The sequence below is a fragment of the Antedon mediterranea genome, chromosome 2 (assembly GCF_964355755.1).
Source record: "Antedon mediterranea chromosome 2, ecAntMedi1.1, whole genome shotgun sequence".
Classification (NCBI taxonomy): Eukaryota; Metazoa; Echinodermata; class Crinoidea; order Comatulida; family Antedonidae; genus Antedon; species Antedon mediterranea.
This window is the reverse complement of record NC_092671.1, coordinates 5,117,268-5,134,053: the sequence shown is the minus strand read 5'-3', so window position 1 is coordinate 5,134,053 and position 16,786 is coordinate 5,117,268. Positions and strand designations below refer to the sequence as shown.

The following is a 16,786-nucleotide window of genomic DNA, read 5'->3' as shown; positions in this document are numbered from 1 at the left end:
ATATACTTTCTATTCTGAATTTCAGAAAAATGTCGACTTTCTTCAAACAAACCTCGAGAAAACTTCTGAAAACGATTATTCTCAATGTTCATAGAATGTGCACGTTATCAGAATCGTGCATACTAGCAAACAGCTTAGCTCTTGAGGGTTGTAGAGCTAAAACTACAGATTTAAAGATGTTTCATAAATTGTTATACTATACGTCACTGACAGAAGTTATTGGCACAATAGGAGAGATCCGATATAGTGATTCCTTTGGATATAGGATTTTGTCATGTGGATGAGAAAAAAAAAGGAACAAGGATTAGAACATCTGATCAAAAAATTGATAATGCATTTTCACAAACAGATTAAATTGCAAAATTATTCTATTTTAAAAATGTTACTTTATTCTTTAATAATTTTTTTTATTTCAGATGATAAAATTATGGGGTACTGTGTAGTACGCCCTCTACAAGAAACCAAATGTCATCGTATTGGACCTTTGTATGCTCTCAACACAGCAGAAACGCAGGTTTTAATTTTGGCTCTGATATCCGTAATACCAGATGAGGTGCTTTATATAACTGCGCCTCTTACGAACCCTTCGTTTATACGATTACTTACGAATGACCTTCGTCTCAAACAGATTAACGAAACTGTAAGGATGTACACAAAGAAAGATCACGAAATATCAACGCATAAAATGTTTGCTATTGTTGATACAAATGTGGGATGATGATGGAGACATTAGGGTTTATCACAGCATGGCATAATGGCTGCTTTAAAACAAAAAAGACACCATTTTTCCCGGAGCTGGGTCAAAATCCTTCCATACATTCTATTCCCAAAGGACCTTTGGGAAGAGTTGTGGAATATGTCACAGAGATCTTTGGTGTAGACAGACGGCTAATCATCATGAGCTGGACTAAAACTGAAAAGAAAGGAACTAGCTTACTAGTGACAGAACGTAAGCATTACTAAAGCTCTGTCTACACTATCAAACTAGTTTGACAAAAAAAGTGTGATGTACCCAAATATGGTAGTGATATGATATCATATCTATATATGGGCACATTACATTTTCTGTCACATCAAGTTGATAGTGTAGACAGAGCTTAAACATCTTGCTTTGAATTTCCCATCCTAAAAACCCCATGTTGCCTCAGACTTTTCATTTTTTTCATTTTAGATTTCAAATATACTACTGCACAATATCTCTTGAATTCCAATAACAGCGCCAACTTGCTTAGCAAATAAATTATCTGTCAATGATTTAGCTTAAGTCAATTTTCAAAATAAACCAAGCAAATTTGTTTTATTAAATGAGAAAAATGCCATTCTTTAAGATATAAAAACTGGTTTGATCACTATTTTTCATTTAAGCAAAAAATTGATAAATGCATTTTCACTTACCAGTTTTTCACTTAAGCAAAAAATTGATAATGCATTTTCACAAACAGATTAAATTGCAAAATTATTCTATTTTAAAAATGTTACTTTATTCTTTAATAATTTTTTTTATTTCAGATGATAAAATTATGGGGTACTGTGTAGTACGCCCTCTACAAGAAACCAAATGTCATCGTATTGGACCTTTGTATGCTCTCAACACAGCAGAAACGCAGGTTTTAATTTTGGCTCTGATATCCGTAATACCAGATGAGGTGCTTTATATAACTGCGCCTCTTACGAACCCTTCGTTTATACGATTACTTACGAATGACCTTCGTCTCAAACAGATTAACGAAACTGTAAGGATGTACACAAAGAAAGATCACGAAATATCAACGCATAAAATGTTTGCTATTGTTGATACAAATGTGGGATGATGAACATTGATTGTGAACATCCTCAAAATTGACATGAAATAACAATTGCAAAAATCATATGAGCATGCAGAAGAAGTACATCATAAAAATGAAAGAGCCCTATGAATGTTGAGTAGAAGAAATTGACTCTGAAAACTCCTTATAAAAAAAAATTATTTTAGAAGATTATTTTTAAGTATGGCACTAATAAATATATGAAGACAGATTATGCATATTGTATCATTTTTATTAAGAATATTACAAACTTACTTAAACTTAAAAACAAAGTTGAAATTTTTATTTTTTTTTTAATATTTAAATTAAGTCTGTATATATATATATATCTGTATATTATAATTACATAATACATTATTACAGTTTGATTTTTAAAAAATCACAAAACTTAAAATGAAAGTGATTAAAACACAAATTTTAAAAAATAGAACATTGATTTTTTAATATTTTTGGTGAAATGTATTTTTACAGTTACAGTAGTTTGAGTTTAAAAAGTTCATAAAACCCTTGAATAACATTTACAATATATGTCCTAAAAACATGCTTAAGTGTGTTTGAGCAGTTGCCAAAAACTACAGTACTTCTTAGTACTAATATTAAAAAGTTAAACATTTATTGCACTTTAAATCTAAAAAGTTAAAATAACTATAGTAAGGCAAACTGCCTTGAAATGAGACATGTTTCGAGAAACTATTCTCATCATCAGAAACATGTCACATTTTCCTTTGCAGTTTGCCTATTCATTAAATGCCATATGTAAGTTCGGTGGAATCATTCATGATTTATCTAACTTTATATCTAAACACATTTTTTTGTCCAACTAGTTTGATAGTGTAGACAGAGCTTACATATTATTTTAATGCTATATAATTCCAATCAGAAATGAAGTAACCCAAGGGCAAGGAAACGGGCACAAGGCGGCAAGAATGTCTGTACAACCTACAGATATATACTGTAGTCCATAGTGCACACTAGCACAATCACACACAAGATTGAAGCACCCAAGCTAGACATAGTCAAACACTATTCAGCAAATTACCTCAATATATTCCACAGCACAAAACTAAACGTAGTGTAAAAATATGAAGTGAAATATTAACATAGGAGGAATGATGAATATTCTTTGGAAAGACTCGAGTACTGTAATGAAATCATATTCGAACATATAGAATTCTTGCGCGTCAAGAAACACGAATATCTGTTTAATAATTAATATATTTCTACAATTTATGATATCTATTCCATAACTTTTAAACTGTACCATCATTTAAAAATTACTAACTAACAGTATTGCAAAATTTTTACAGTTATATTAAATTACAATCTTTATTTATAGGTACTGTATTATGAATACTGTACTACAAAGATTTTTAAAATGGAGGGTTTAGTGATTTTTTTTTCAACTGCAACACTTTATTTGTTTACCTCAATTGTTAATCTATAATTTTAGTATTTTGGAAAATTAAAATGTTCATATTTCATTTATTTAGAGAGACGTACCACAAATTCACCCACCAATATGGCAAAAAAGCTTAGCACTATGCTTATTTTATAATTTACAGTACGGTGGTAACAATTTTTTTTTTTTTTTGGCATAATAACATAAACTTACCCTGCTTATAAAATTACTGGAAGAGCATAAATTGGCAATTAAATTTGATAAAATCTTGAAAGACAAAGTCTAAAATACATTTTAGACCAACCAGGTAAATATTTTAAAAACATTAAAACAATGATAAAATATGGTTAATTGATCGAGTGCCCTACAGTACACAGTGCAACAAATACTTAGTTCGAATACTAAATACAATTTCAAAAAGTAAAATCAATGAATGGTTAATACAATAAGGTTACCACAGTACTACTGGTTAATAAACATGCCAATTATCACTTATAATCAGGACAATTATAATTATTGATTACTTAAAACATTGTTTTTTGTATACAAATATTGGGTTCAAATCCCAAATGAAACAGATCATAAATCAGCACCTCAAATACAGATATTTTAATTTTTGTATATTATTTTTAGTTTAAATTTAATTTAAAGATGTATTGTCCCTCAAAAACATGAAAAATGAAGATTAATTAAATCAGACTTTAAATATCTTATTTTGTAGTTTTAATAAAGTTAATCACTTCCGTAGAAAAAACAACGAAAAAAAAAAAATATTTTCACTTATAAAATGACAACATAAATGGTTAAATTCAACCAAAAACCAAAATTTGACCATGTTTTGCTTTAAATTACAGTTTTTTCAAGTAAAAACATTTTTTTTAAAATCTAAATATTGGTCAAAGTGGATTTAACTATTACATTAAAATGGCATATTCAACACAAATTTTGTTAAAAATTATTTTTTCAGGGGGACAATACATCTTCAAATATTCTATATATATGTAAGGATGTGGACGACAACACAAAAGGAAAAACACGCCTTTTCTCACTTTTACCACGGTCCGGTGGTGTATTTGGTTTTAATTTGTTTTTAGCATAACAATAGAGATCAGTATGGTCCTGAAAACCACAAGATAAATACAATGAGAAACAAAAGTAAATAATATTCTAAAATACAAGCCAATTCTTAGTAACGACCTCAACTTAACAGGCGACTCTAATAAAAAGGATTCTCTCTGAGGACTGCGACTATTACGTCAAACGGCACGTCTACCTAAACAGCCTCTGTATACTTTGTTAGAGTATACAAATACCTAATTAATTACCTACACAATTGCATCATAAGTGCCTGAATATTACTATTATATTACTAGAATAAATGCATGTTGGAATTTACTCACACTATTTGAATACTAAACTTAGTCTATTCATTGAATCAAGGAGTTATAATCTTAGGTTTGTGTAAAATATATAAACAATAACAAATCCATGGGCGCAGCCATTTTGTATGATAAATAGAGGGCGCACTACATGACGATCTATCACGAGCATGGTAGCCTCGTGTATACAAATTAATCAAGTGTGAACTGTAGGATGAACTATTTTATACAAACTGTTAACTAGAAACTATCTTCTATAAACTAAACATTACTAAATCTATCTAAACATATTTTGTTAATACAAAGAAGGTTTATCACAAAAGTATATATTATAACATTATATGGCATAAAATCCTAGTTCAAAGATTGTAACACAATACTATTCAATAGGCTTCCTAACTGCACATTCCATGAGTCAAGGTTAACCCAAAACAAATGTCTAGGCCTATGAATGCAATCATCTTAAAATACAACATCAATGTTTCTTAAACATAACAGAATCTTATAAATGTATAACAAAGTAATATATGTAAAAAGTAGAGCAATTACCTTTTAATCAGATCTTTAATTAAATAAGAGACAAAACTATCTGCTTCCTTGACCGGTTCATGAAATACAAAAGAAAGCAAATCATTTGAAAAAGACTGTTACAATTATAGGGGGCAGCAACACCTATAGGGGGCAGTATTTAATTATCACATGATTAGATTAATCCCCACATATATATAAAAACAATGCTATGCGTCAAATACAGCCTCATCTTCTGACTCACTCAAACCGGTCCCTAACAGATGGAAATTTATCAGTTGCCTTGAACTCTGTGGCTTGTAGTAGACCGTACCTTTACAGGCCATTATTATCGTTGGCACGCACATAGTAAACGTAAGGTAAAAATAAAAAAAATAGCTTGTTTCCGGTCGAGCGCCCAGGTGGATTAAAAAAATTAAAAAATTCTACCCGCAGAAATGTTTTTGGGGATTTCCCCCATTCATCAGATAGCGTAGTAGTACTAGTAGGACTGTCTATGTCTTTTTGTATTTCATTTATTACGTGTATTTACAGTACGATCTATGTAAATAAGAAGGCACAATGTTTAACGTTTACCGTTCTGTGTTGAATGTTTCGTTTTAGTTTAAAACAATGCGATAAAAAAAAACAGGCCTTACCTAACAACTATTCATACACACAGTTTTTTTAACCACGGTAAAAATTAAGCCAATAACATAAAATTTATTTATTTATTTTCCAAGGTTCGATTTCTGAAGCTTTTTTTGTTATTATAATCCATATTTATACAAATTTAAAACATGTTTCTTCAGGAGGAAGACATGGCCATGGTGACGGCCGACCTCTTTCTGCCTAGCCTCCTGCACACAAGTATTGTGGTGGACTATACCATTTCCTTGAGTTCGGTAAAAACACGTTCGTTAATTTAGTGTACGACGTTTTTCGATGATCTGAGGGCTGGATTATTGAGGTGGGTGCTATAAAATTCTTACACTTTCAATGATCTTCGGGTTGAAGTGTGTGTTTAACTTTGGTACTAAAAGCGTAAACCCCTCTTTTTAAACGTATAATGGACTACACCATGCAGGAACGCACATGGTATTTTTTTTCAGAGGGTGCGTGTACGTCAAAAGGAATTGATTTCCAACGATCCTTCGTACGACTTTGTGTGGAATTACTTATCAGAGGGTGCGTGTACGTCAAATGGAATTGTTTTCCCAATGAATTGAATTGCGTGTTTGATGGAATCGGCAGCCGACGGGGAGAATTGGAGTGCGTTTGATTTTCAACGAGGGCGGCTAGCTCTCGATTATTGGGGGAGGGGGGGTGCGACATTAATACATTTTAATTAACTCCGATCGAGGAACGTATTTAGCTTGATTATTAAAAGTGTACACCCACGTATTTTATTTATCTATACCATGATTTACCATGCATGGCGGCCGGGACGATATTGCTTTGGTTACAATTATTATGTTTAATGTTTTGTCTAGGCCTAGGAGGGTATGCCCTAGGCCTAGGGCTTATTTAATATTAATTTTTCTAGCCTAGTAATTTAATAATCTGTTGAAATAGGTCTATCTTAGGCTCTATAGGTAGCCTAGGCCTAGACTAGGATAGGCTATTTTTCTTTATTTATCTGGACAGACGGGCGCTTTTGTGCCGTTTGTGTGGTTGTGTCAGGTCTATAAAACATTAGGCCTAGTTAGCCGTGCCTATGTACGTCTTCAGTGCGCAAACAAATAAAATAATAATAACAACAAAAATTATCCGGCCTCCCGACTGGAACTTTTTTGGGCCAAAAATCGACAGGAAACAAACTTTTTTTTTAGGATGGCCTAACAGGCAGATGAACATCAAGAAGACAACGGCAAAGATCAACCAACCTATGATGATGATAGCAATCACTTGATATCATTTACATTATTATACAAATAACAAACAAGTCAGTGTGCGTTAGTGGAGATGCGGCGCACTCAAGGGTATTCACAATAGTGCAACATGCACAAGGCAATTTTTGCACTCCAGTGTATGATAGTGAAAAAATAAAGAGCGCACAATTGACTTATTTCAGTGCGTCTGATTGGCTACATCCTTGAACGCAAATAATAATACTGTAACAGAATGTAAGATTATAAAAATTTGCAGACTACGTGTTCTTACCTGTGTTCCATTCAACAGGCATAGTTAAATGAACGTGTTGATTGCATTCCTTTTGAAAGTCATCTGGGGTGACTGACTTGGCATATTCTAAGAATTGGTCAATAGGACACTGTTCTGCACATTTGTCTCCATCAGGTCCTATTCTGAGTTTGTAAGGTGGTTTCGATGTATCATTTTTATATAATAATTCTACAGTTAACAAACTGCAAAAAAAAAAAACACCTTACGATTCTCATAAAAAAAAAATTAGTTATTTGTTAGTATAGTAGATAACTAGGTATACAGATTTGACTCGCTAGTTAACTGTTAATAGATAATTTGGTATGAACTTGGTCTACAGTAACTGCTGTAGTTAACTTTTTAGTATAAGTGGGTATAAATATTGGTCACTGTTAACTAGTTAACAGTTATTAGATCCTACGTATAAAGATTGGTCTATAGTAACTACTGTAGCTACTGTTTAGTGGATAATTGTGTATAAGGATTGGTCTACAGTAATAGTTAACCGTTGGTAGATCCTATGTATAAAGATTGGTTTATAGTAACTACTTTAGTTAACTGTTTAGTGGATAATTGTGTAAGGATTGGTCTACAGTAATTAGTTAACTATTAGATAACTGGGTATACAGTGTATTCAGTTGCACTGATGAATAGTGTTGCACGAAGAATTTGTTTGGCTGTTTTGCTTTATTAGTTTGGATTAAGCTTTGTGCTTATTTTATTTTGTATCTCCATTGAGATCCAGCCACTTCTTATAATACCCACAGCATTGTCATTTTTGTCAGTAATTTGAAAAAAAAAACTTACTTTTTATCTAAATCTTTATAAAGTTCTACTATAACACAAGAGGCTGGTGGAGGTAGAATGTTATTAAACATACTTATACTGGACAGAAACCCAGCTACATTGGTATCATGCTAAAAAAACAATGATTCAATATATAATCTATTTAACAACACAAATTGAAAGTCAGTATACAAAGAGTGGTTGTCATCTAACATATCCTCATTAAAATTGGTTTTCAGATCAAAGCAGTTTGCTTACATGCTTGTTTCCTACTAGGATGTAAAGCTCAATGCCAGCAAGTTGACCAATGACAAGCAACATTTCTAATTATCTATTGCTTGTGATTGATCAATTATTGAACCAAGCTCTAGCTATCTCTGAAAGCAAGGCAATCTAACAACAGGATGCTGAGCTCTGCGACACGATCAGTACCACGGCCCTTAACAGACACTGCGCGCAGCATGGAATATGTACATATACATGTACATATTTTTAGAAAACCTTTTTTTTTTATCGATCGGCTACTGTAGACGTTCGCTAATGCATTTAGAAGTGAGATGTGAATAGTTCACCGGTGGCGTGGCAGCACATCGTGTTGCTTATTATAGGTGCTTAGTTCATCGTATGAACTTCCTAATGATAATTTCAGTCGGCTATGTAAAAGAAAGCGACTAAAAAACATTCCAGGCCCCTGTTTATTATTAATATTAAATTATTTATTGAGGTTACGAACTTTTAAACATTTTAGAATGATGTTTGAGATCGGCACCCCTGGAATACAATTCAGCTACAAACTCTCTTAATTAAAAGGTAAACTGAAACGGGAATTGTTTGGGCCTGTTTGTGATGACTCATCGTTAAACGACGTTCACGAAGCGATTCGCAACGACGTTAAACGATTCGTAAAAATCAGTCAAGCATGTTAGTGGGCGGAACTATTACAAGCTATGCATATTGTCCATTTTCCAAATGGTCTGACGATTTTAGAATTTTCACGCTAACGCTAAAACAAAAGAAAATGCGATTAACGCGCTTTGTCAGTTTGAAAACATTTGGACATGACGCCTAAGTGTAAGTGCCAAATCCAAGCTAGGTATACTGTGCTTGTGTTCACTGAAGGGTGTCAAGTGAACAGGTGATCAACCATATGGGTTATGCTAATGAGGGCATAGCTTGCTTGGGCTGTGGCTGGCAGTTGGATAGTTAGGCTTGTTGGGTAAGGACCTAGCAAGCACAAAAGGCTTATTTAGAAGCCTAAGCTGGCCTAGCTATAGAAGTGGTAGATGTACCAAGGCTTACTTAGAAGCCTAAAGCTGTAGTACAGTAGTAATTGATATAGTGTATAGCTATAGCTGTACATGTTATCCAGGCATATCTTTGGTAAGCAATTGAGTCTTATCTTATTATTATTATTATTATAGTTGTAATTATTTTAAACAAAGAATTATTTATATTGTAGTGTTTTATCTATGACTTATTTAGATACTTATGTAAGGCCTATTATTATTATTATTGTATAGAATTATTTATTATACCGTATATATTATTTTGTAATAATTAGTTATTTGTTATAGTAAATCGGATCAAGTTGGAGAACAATTAAATTCCGCATTTGCAAGAAACTTGTTTGTGCAGTTATAGTAAGCATATTCACACCCCATCACTATTAATTTTATTTCAATACATTAAATTAAAACAAAACACATTATTTCCAATGGGCATATAATATGGAGCATATGGAAACTAATAAAATCAAAGGAATAAGATGCCCGAACCGGACACCCGAAAGTAACTGGATTTAGACAATTACTACTCAATATGGGCAAATGAGTAAAAAATATCATTTTAAATACTTACTGCAGAATACATAAAGAATTTAGGAGATGGCTGCCCTATTCCAACAGCACTAAAATGAGCAGCTATTGCAGCCACTAGGGTACCTTAGTGAATAAAAGAAAGAAGTTATTTCATTTAGCACACCAATAAGATTCAATCATTTCCACTTTATGTCAGGTTCAGGATCCATAGACCACAACATATTGTTGATTAAAGACTTAAGCTCTGTCTACACTATCAAACTAGTTTGACAAAAAAAATGTGATGTGCCCATATAGGGACATGATGTCATATCACTACCATATTTGGGCATATGAATACTATATTTGGGCATATCACACTTTTTTTTGTCAAACTAGCTTTGATAGTGTAGACAGAGCTTTAAAAAAGGGTAATGATATAAAAAAAAATCACCCTACAGTTACCATTAGAAATTTAGAAACTATCTACAGTAGTACCGATGAAAAATGTATTTTAAATACGCTTTCTTGTGTAGAGCAGAACAAAATTGTGGTTAGTGGCATTTCTGATTATTGTGAAATTGGATTAGGAAATAATATATACCATATATGGTAGTGCTATGCTTAAATATGGTAGTGATATGATATCATCATGTCCATATATGGGCACATCACATTTTTTTGTCCCATTGAGTTTGATAGTGTACACAAGCTTTAACACTTAGGCAATCTGAAAACATGATGCTGAGCTCCGGAGATCAAAGGGTTTATGTGTGGCTGCGACACGATAAGTTCCACGCCTCTTAACAGAAACTGCGCCACAGAGAATATGTACATAGTTAGTTTTGTCACAGCTAGACTTAAGATCAAAGGACTGTTACGAGTTCCCATCTTGCAAGGCGAGCTCAGTGTCCTGTTGTTAGATTGCCTTTATTCTACAGTGGTGAATAGGTTCCCTGATCATATATGTGGTAAAAATAACAGTTATTTTTTCAAGATGAAACTAGATTTACCTGATAGTAGCTTCTTCACCTCAGAGCTAAGATTTTGATACACAGCTTCCCACTGGTAATTTTTAAGAAGTATTGTCCACTGATAATAAGTACCATCCCAGCCATCAACCTTCTTTAGTGCCCAATCTGGTAATATCAAATTTGCTGCTTTCTATAAATAGTTAAAACGACAATAAGAGATTAACACTATTCTTATGAATAGTGCTGGCATTTATCAAATCTTTTTGCTTAAGTCAATATCTAATAAGTGCTTAAGTGAAAAAATAAGGTTTTGTTTTATCAAACCAGTTCTTTTAATCTTATAGTAGAATGAATTCGTCCTTTAAGATTTAAGAACAAAAATATTTGCTTAGGTAATTGTGAAAAAACGAATTGTTACAAACCTCAAAATATAACGCATCTGCAACTAGCCCAAGTGAATGTATTTGTTCTTTAACACCACTATGTTGAGAAATATAATCAATTATTTTCTGTAAAAAGAAGAAAAAATGTACATTGTTGTTTGTATATTTAAAAAAATGTATATGATTAAATCTAATCCGAGAGTATAACGGCACTGTTTATACTAGGATGATAACAAATGACCTGTTATATACATAAATAATTTTATAATTTTTAGTACAAAAAACAAAAGTAATTAGAAAGTTTTTATCCCAGAACACTACTGTAACTCTCCCAATACCGGATTCTCTGAAAAGTCGCTTAAAACCAAGACTTTTTTTGAAGGACCAACAATTTTGTTTACACTCGGAAAAAGGCCGCTGAAACTCAAATTATAATAAAAATCCGCTTTTTATGTGGGTGGAGTACGTGGAAAGGAGTGTCTCTCAACAATATACAAAAGAAATTAATACCATGTGAAATAGCGTGGGCTTGTTCACTTGTTTTTTTGAGTGATTTTTGTAAAATATATATTTTATCGAAAAATTGAAACAGCAGCAGTGATATTTTTTTCCCATTTACTCACTGACAAGTTTTCAATAACAAGTATTTTTTTCTCCTACTCAAATTATAATAAGATTTGGGATATCAGGCTTCCTGTATTTTTATGCCATTATTTATTTGTTACCTTGTGTTTTTTATTAAACTGATCATACAGAGGCTTGGTTTTTTCTTCAATCATAATATCTCGTTTCGGGCAAGGTATACGTGATTTTAAAACCTGTGAAAACAAAATTGTTCCTAAGCTTTTAATTCAGTTAATTACTGTAAACAAAGAAGGCAAATTCTATATTTAAAAAACAAAAAGAAAGATAACTGTAGAACTTTATACACTAGTTTTAAAGTTTAATCCTACAAGCTTTTGTGTTTTGATAAATATTTTTATTTGGGACATCACTATTCAGGGAAAACCAGAGGACATATTCTCATGAAATGAACAATGGGCAATATGTCTAACTACATTGTTATTTCATTTATTTCTGGGAGCCTAGGCATAAAGTTTCTTTAAACTTATTTAGGCTTCCTTCTAAACATTAAATATTTTACTTGATGTTCAATAATAATGTGTGGAGAATGTTTAATAAACAAAACAATATGGCCAACCCCTACTCAGTGGACACTTTTATTGAGCGGGGGCACTTAAATACTGGGTCCTGATTGATGGTATCTCCATCTATCTATATCCTTTATAGGGTTTTAGGTTCTACAAAATTATACACCTACAGGGTCTTCATCTCTAGGCCATGTGAAGATACCAATCGGTTGCCATAATAGGTTTTTGTCCCAAATTTGACGACCACTCGGAGGAAACATTCCAGCCAGGTTACTTTGTGCCGACATAACAGTACGATGAGTGTCTGTGCTGTGTATAACGATATCCTTCGCAACGTATGATGGCTGCAAGAATTTGACGTCTTCTATGTACCGCTTCCGTAACCACTGCCCAAGCTCGTAATGCTGATTCATTCCTTGCTAAGATTATGAATTAATTTTAATTATGTATTAAGCCTGTTTTCCTGTTGACGCTATCGTTAACAATAATCGGCGATCATCTACGTAAACATTGAAATGTTAACGATTTACAAGAAAAGGTACTCGCTATTCATTATTTTAACTTGATCGTTTTCAAACACTCGTCGTTGAACTTTTAACGTTTAACGATGATAGCGTCGACGTTACACTAACGTCGACTGGAAAACAAGCTTACATCTGTTACAAATAGCTGTATAAATATATATATAAATATAAAAAAACAATGAATGATGAAGTTACAATATGTTGAGGGGCAACATTCTGCATAATTAAAATGTATAATTAGCTACATAGTGGGAATGGATACCAGTTACTACAGTTAGAATGTTTTGAATATAAAATTCTGCATATGTTCCAGAAAATACCAATTGATAATGGACTACAATTTCCAGTAAGTTTATATTTCTTCACAATTTTTAGATAGAAACAAAAAGATTATCTTATGTTCTGAAGTAATTAATCAAAATGTATTATACAGTAAGTTTATAACAGAGTTTAAACAAAAAAATCTTCAAATAAAAAAAAATGGCCTCCACTTATCATGACAACATATAAAAAATCCTTGAGGCAGGATATGAACAAAAAAACATTGTAAAGTAAGCATGTTACTGTGCCCAGCTACTGTGCCCAGCTACTGTGCCACTACTACCATGGAGACTACGAATCTTTACTGTACCTGTGTTAGCATTCCAAATCCTTGTGGCCAAACTGTTTCATTGTATGGATCTTTAGGATAACTGTTAGCTGGAGACCTATTTCCATGGCGATATAACTTAAAAAAACAAATGAAAATTAGCGGCATGCAGGCTGGAAACTAGAAGAATACAGAAAGTAGCTTCAAATGTGAAACTGTTCCGTCACCATGATGATGCCTGGTTTTGTCACACATTGTTCATTGATGTGGCGTACCATTTTCTTTTGTTATATTTTTATTTACTCAAAATCATCTTGACAACTAGGCTAGGTACTGTAGGGTCAGACCAGCTTTTTTTATTCGCCGTGGTTAGGATTCCGGCACCGGAACTCAACTGCCCACCGTTAGGGAATCCGACACGCTATTGCGCATGCCCAGAGCTCTGGGAAGTGAATAATTAATAATTAAAATACGACTACGCCAAGCGTTAAAATAATTATTATGATATTAATAAGAATCAGTATCTATCTAAGAATTGTAATGCTGTAATTAGTCTGACCCCGACTTCCCGAACAGTTTTTTCACACATCCACGCCGCGGTGTGGCTGCCGTGTCAACAAATCAACTTGTGATTGCATGTTATGTACACTTTTACAGTATAATGCGTTATATGAAATCTTTTATTTTGTACTTGAAAAATCATAAACTAGTCATGTAATTATATAATTCATAATTATATGAAGTTTATAAATATGAATTACAAAATAAATAGGCCCACTGGTCACGTCTAAGTGGATCCCGTATTACTATTAGTAGGCATCTAGGCCAAAGATTATAGTTCGCTGTGTGGCGCAGCTATGAAATGACCCATCGCTAGCTGTTGATAAGTATAGAGTCGCCAATTACCTCGCTCTGGACATGCGCAATAGCGTGTCGGATTCCCTAACGCTAGGCAGTTGAGTTCCGGTGTCGGAATCCTAACCACGGCGTTTTTTATTCACCATTTGTTTTGCCACAATTAAACCACATGGCCATGCATTATACATGGTGAAAATGCCAACATTTTTATTCAAATTAATTACTTTATATATTACAGCGGCTAGAGGACCTTAGCCTATACATGGAGGTATAATATATATTTTTATACCTCCATGGCCTAGGGGCTTACGGTCGAAACGGCCGCCAACTAAAGCGGCCGCTAGTTCAATAACGGTAATCTGTATGGAACGCCGTGTGCGCTTTGGTTGTCGTTGTTTTGTAATCTTTGATTGTCATTGTTTCGAAAGGTTTTATTTACCTCGGACGTAAATAACAATCTACATTATTATGTAATTTATTCTCTTTTTTTTACAGATTGAATGTGATACGCGTACGTTCTTTTAAACGAAAGGGCGAATCGATGATTACTTATTTTCTGTTCTAAATGATATACATATGTTTAATAAAGTCTATAAAATACATTGCGGTGTTTATGTTGTATATTAATATAATATAATAATAAGCCAATTATTAAGAATTATATATAAATAAACCAATCAATAAAGTATATCAAAATATATAAATATATTAATAATTAAAAATATTTGTTATTGTATATTAATTAATTAGTAAAGTAACTATAGTAGTGTTCGCGATCATAATTTAATTACAATTAACATGATGACAGCAATTTATTTAATATCCTACACTATTTTATTACTTCAGATATTTAAATATTGATCAATTGAAAATGAGTTTTAAATACTAAAATAAGATGAAAGTGTCTGTTTGATACGGTAATTAATTACGCGAATTTCTGCTAATAACTCGACTGACGGTCAGCAATAGTGCTGCTGCACATTAGGTGCGCGTCCCATGTTGCTTTATTGAAAACACAAACAATATATTACAATGGAATAACACTTAAATGTATAACACACCCTATTATGCACTTGTCAATTGTGTGACCCACTATACGACCCCCGGGAGAGGTGCGTCATTTGTCCGATGTGCGTCATACTTTTGAATACCATGACGCACCCGTGCATCAAAAAGGTGACTTACCTTTAGGTGACCATGACGCACCCATTTTGACGCACTGTGACCATGTTGTTTATGATATGGTGGGTGGTAAAGTGACGGACATTGACACACCTTGTTCATTGATGTGACGTACCATCTAGGTTTTTTGACGCACCCCTGCGTCAGTAATTATTTGTAAATGACGCACCCATGACGCACCTCTCCCGGGGGTCGTATAGTGAGTCATACAATTGACAAGTGCATTACTAATAATAAAAACCAAGATTCGATAGTACAGTATATAAATGAGATATAAATATTCGGAAATACCGTACGTAAATTATTAATGCAATACTGTATAAAGATTCGATAGTATGTAAACGAGATATAAAGATTCGGCAATACCGTACGTAAATTATTAATGCAATACTGTATAAAATTCAATAGTATTTAAATGAGATATAAATATTCGGCAATACCGTACGTAAATTATTATTGCAATACTGTATAAAATTCGATAGTATGTAAATGAGATATAAAGATTCGGCAATACCGTACGTAAATTATTATTATTATTGCAAATACTGTATAAGGATTCAATAGTATATAAACGAGATATAAAGATTCGGCAATACCTATACCGTATACGTAAATTATTATTGCAATACTGTATAAGGATTCAGAAATATAAATATAAAGATTTGATAGTAGTACATGAGTTGGCTTATATTTATTTAGCTGTAACTCAACTCACCATAGGCCATGGCGTTGACAACGACAATCAAAGATTAAAGCGCACATGGCGTTCCATACAAATGACGATATTAAACTGGCGGCCGCTTTGGTTGGCGGCCGCTTCGACCATACTCCGGCCTAGGTACAGGTATATTTCTATACAATAATACAGTATTAAAATTCTTCACTTGACACTCCATTTTTAAGCAATAATTAGGCTACATTTAAATATACTAAGAAATAAATACTAATTGGTCAACTAACACTGAATAATAATTAAAATTGTTAGGCCTAGGCCTATACCCGTCAACCCTTAAGTCAGCAATGCCGACAGATTGCAGGCTCATCCGATCGTGTTCCGGTGCCCTTTTTATTTTTTATTTAGCTAGGCTAGCCTAGAAGCTAGGTTTAGGAAGAAAGCAGAGCCTGCATATTTATACAATTAGACACAATACTTACAACATGCACCTGTCTTAAATTTTTTTCTGCAAAACTAATAGATATTTCATGTAAGAAAAACATAATTAACAATACATTTTTTAATGATTTCATTTTTGAAGAACCAAACGATTCCATTTTATTTTTTGCCGTCGT

The 16,786-nt window shown here is 32.9% G+C and overlaps 2 protein-coding genes across 4 annotated transcripts; one reads left to right on the top strand and one right to left on the bottom strand.

Moving 5' to 3' along the window:
• The first annotated feature begins 444 nt into the window (after positions 1-444).
• Positions 445-1,924, top strand: LOC140039533 (holothin acyltransferase-like). The gene is made up of 2 exons (XM_072085144.1): positions 445-949; positions 1,510-1,924. Exons 1-2 carry the CDS (start codon positions 715-717, stop codon positions 1,809-1,811), a joined length of 537 nt encoding a protein of 178 aa, XP_071941245.1. The 5' UTR covers positions 445-714; the 3' UTR covers positions 1,812-1,924.
• A 1,930-nt stretch (positions 1,925-3,854) lies between these two features.
• On the bottom strand, positions 3,855-16,786 carry LOC140040144 (lysosomal acid phosphatase-like). Of its 3 annotated transcripts, none has more exons than XR_011842692.1 (11): positions 16,652-16,786; positions 13,499-13,594; positions 12,514-12,762; positions 11,918-12,010; positions 11,232-11,318; positions 10,849-10,999; positions 9,897-9,979; positions 8,061-8,170; positions 7,254-7,456; positions 5,133-6,976; positions 3,855-4,323 (listed from the first exon to the last, which is right to left on the bottom strand). XR_011842692.1 is itself a non-coding variant. In XM_072085844.1 (11 exons), the coding sequence occupies exons 1-10, from the start codon at positions 16,766-16,768 to the stop codon at positions 5,169-5,171; spliced, it is 1,200 nt and encodes a 399-aa protein (XP_071941945.1). In that variant the 5' UTR covers positions 16,769-16,786; the 3' UTR covers positions 3,855-4,323; positions 5,133-5,168. The 3 variants fall into 3 exon arrangements, 2 of the variants coding, with proteins under 2 accessions (XP_071941945.1, XP_071941944.1); XM_072085844.1 differs by having other exon boundaries at positions 5,133-5,179; XM_072085843.1 differs by lacking the exon at positions 3,855-4,323 and having other exon boundaries at positions 4,337-6,976.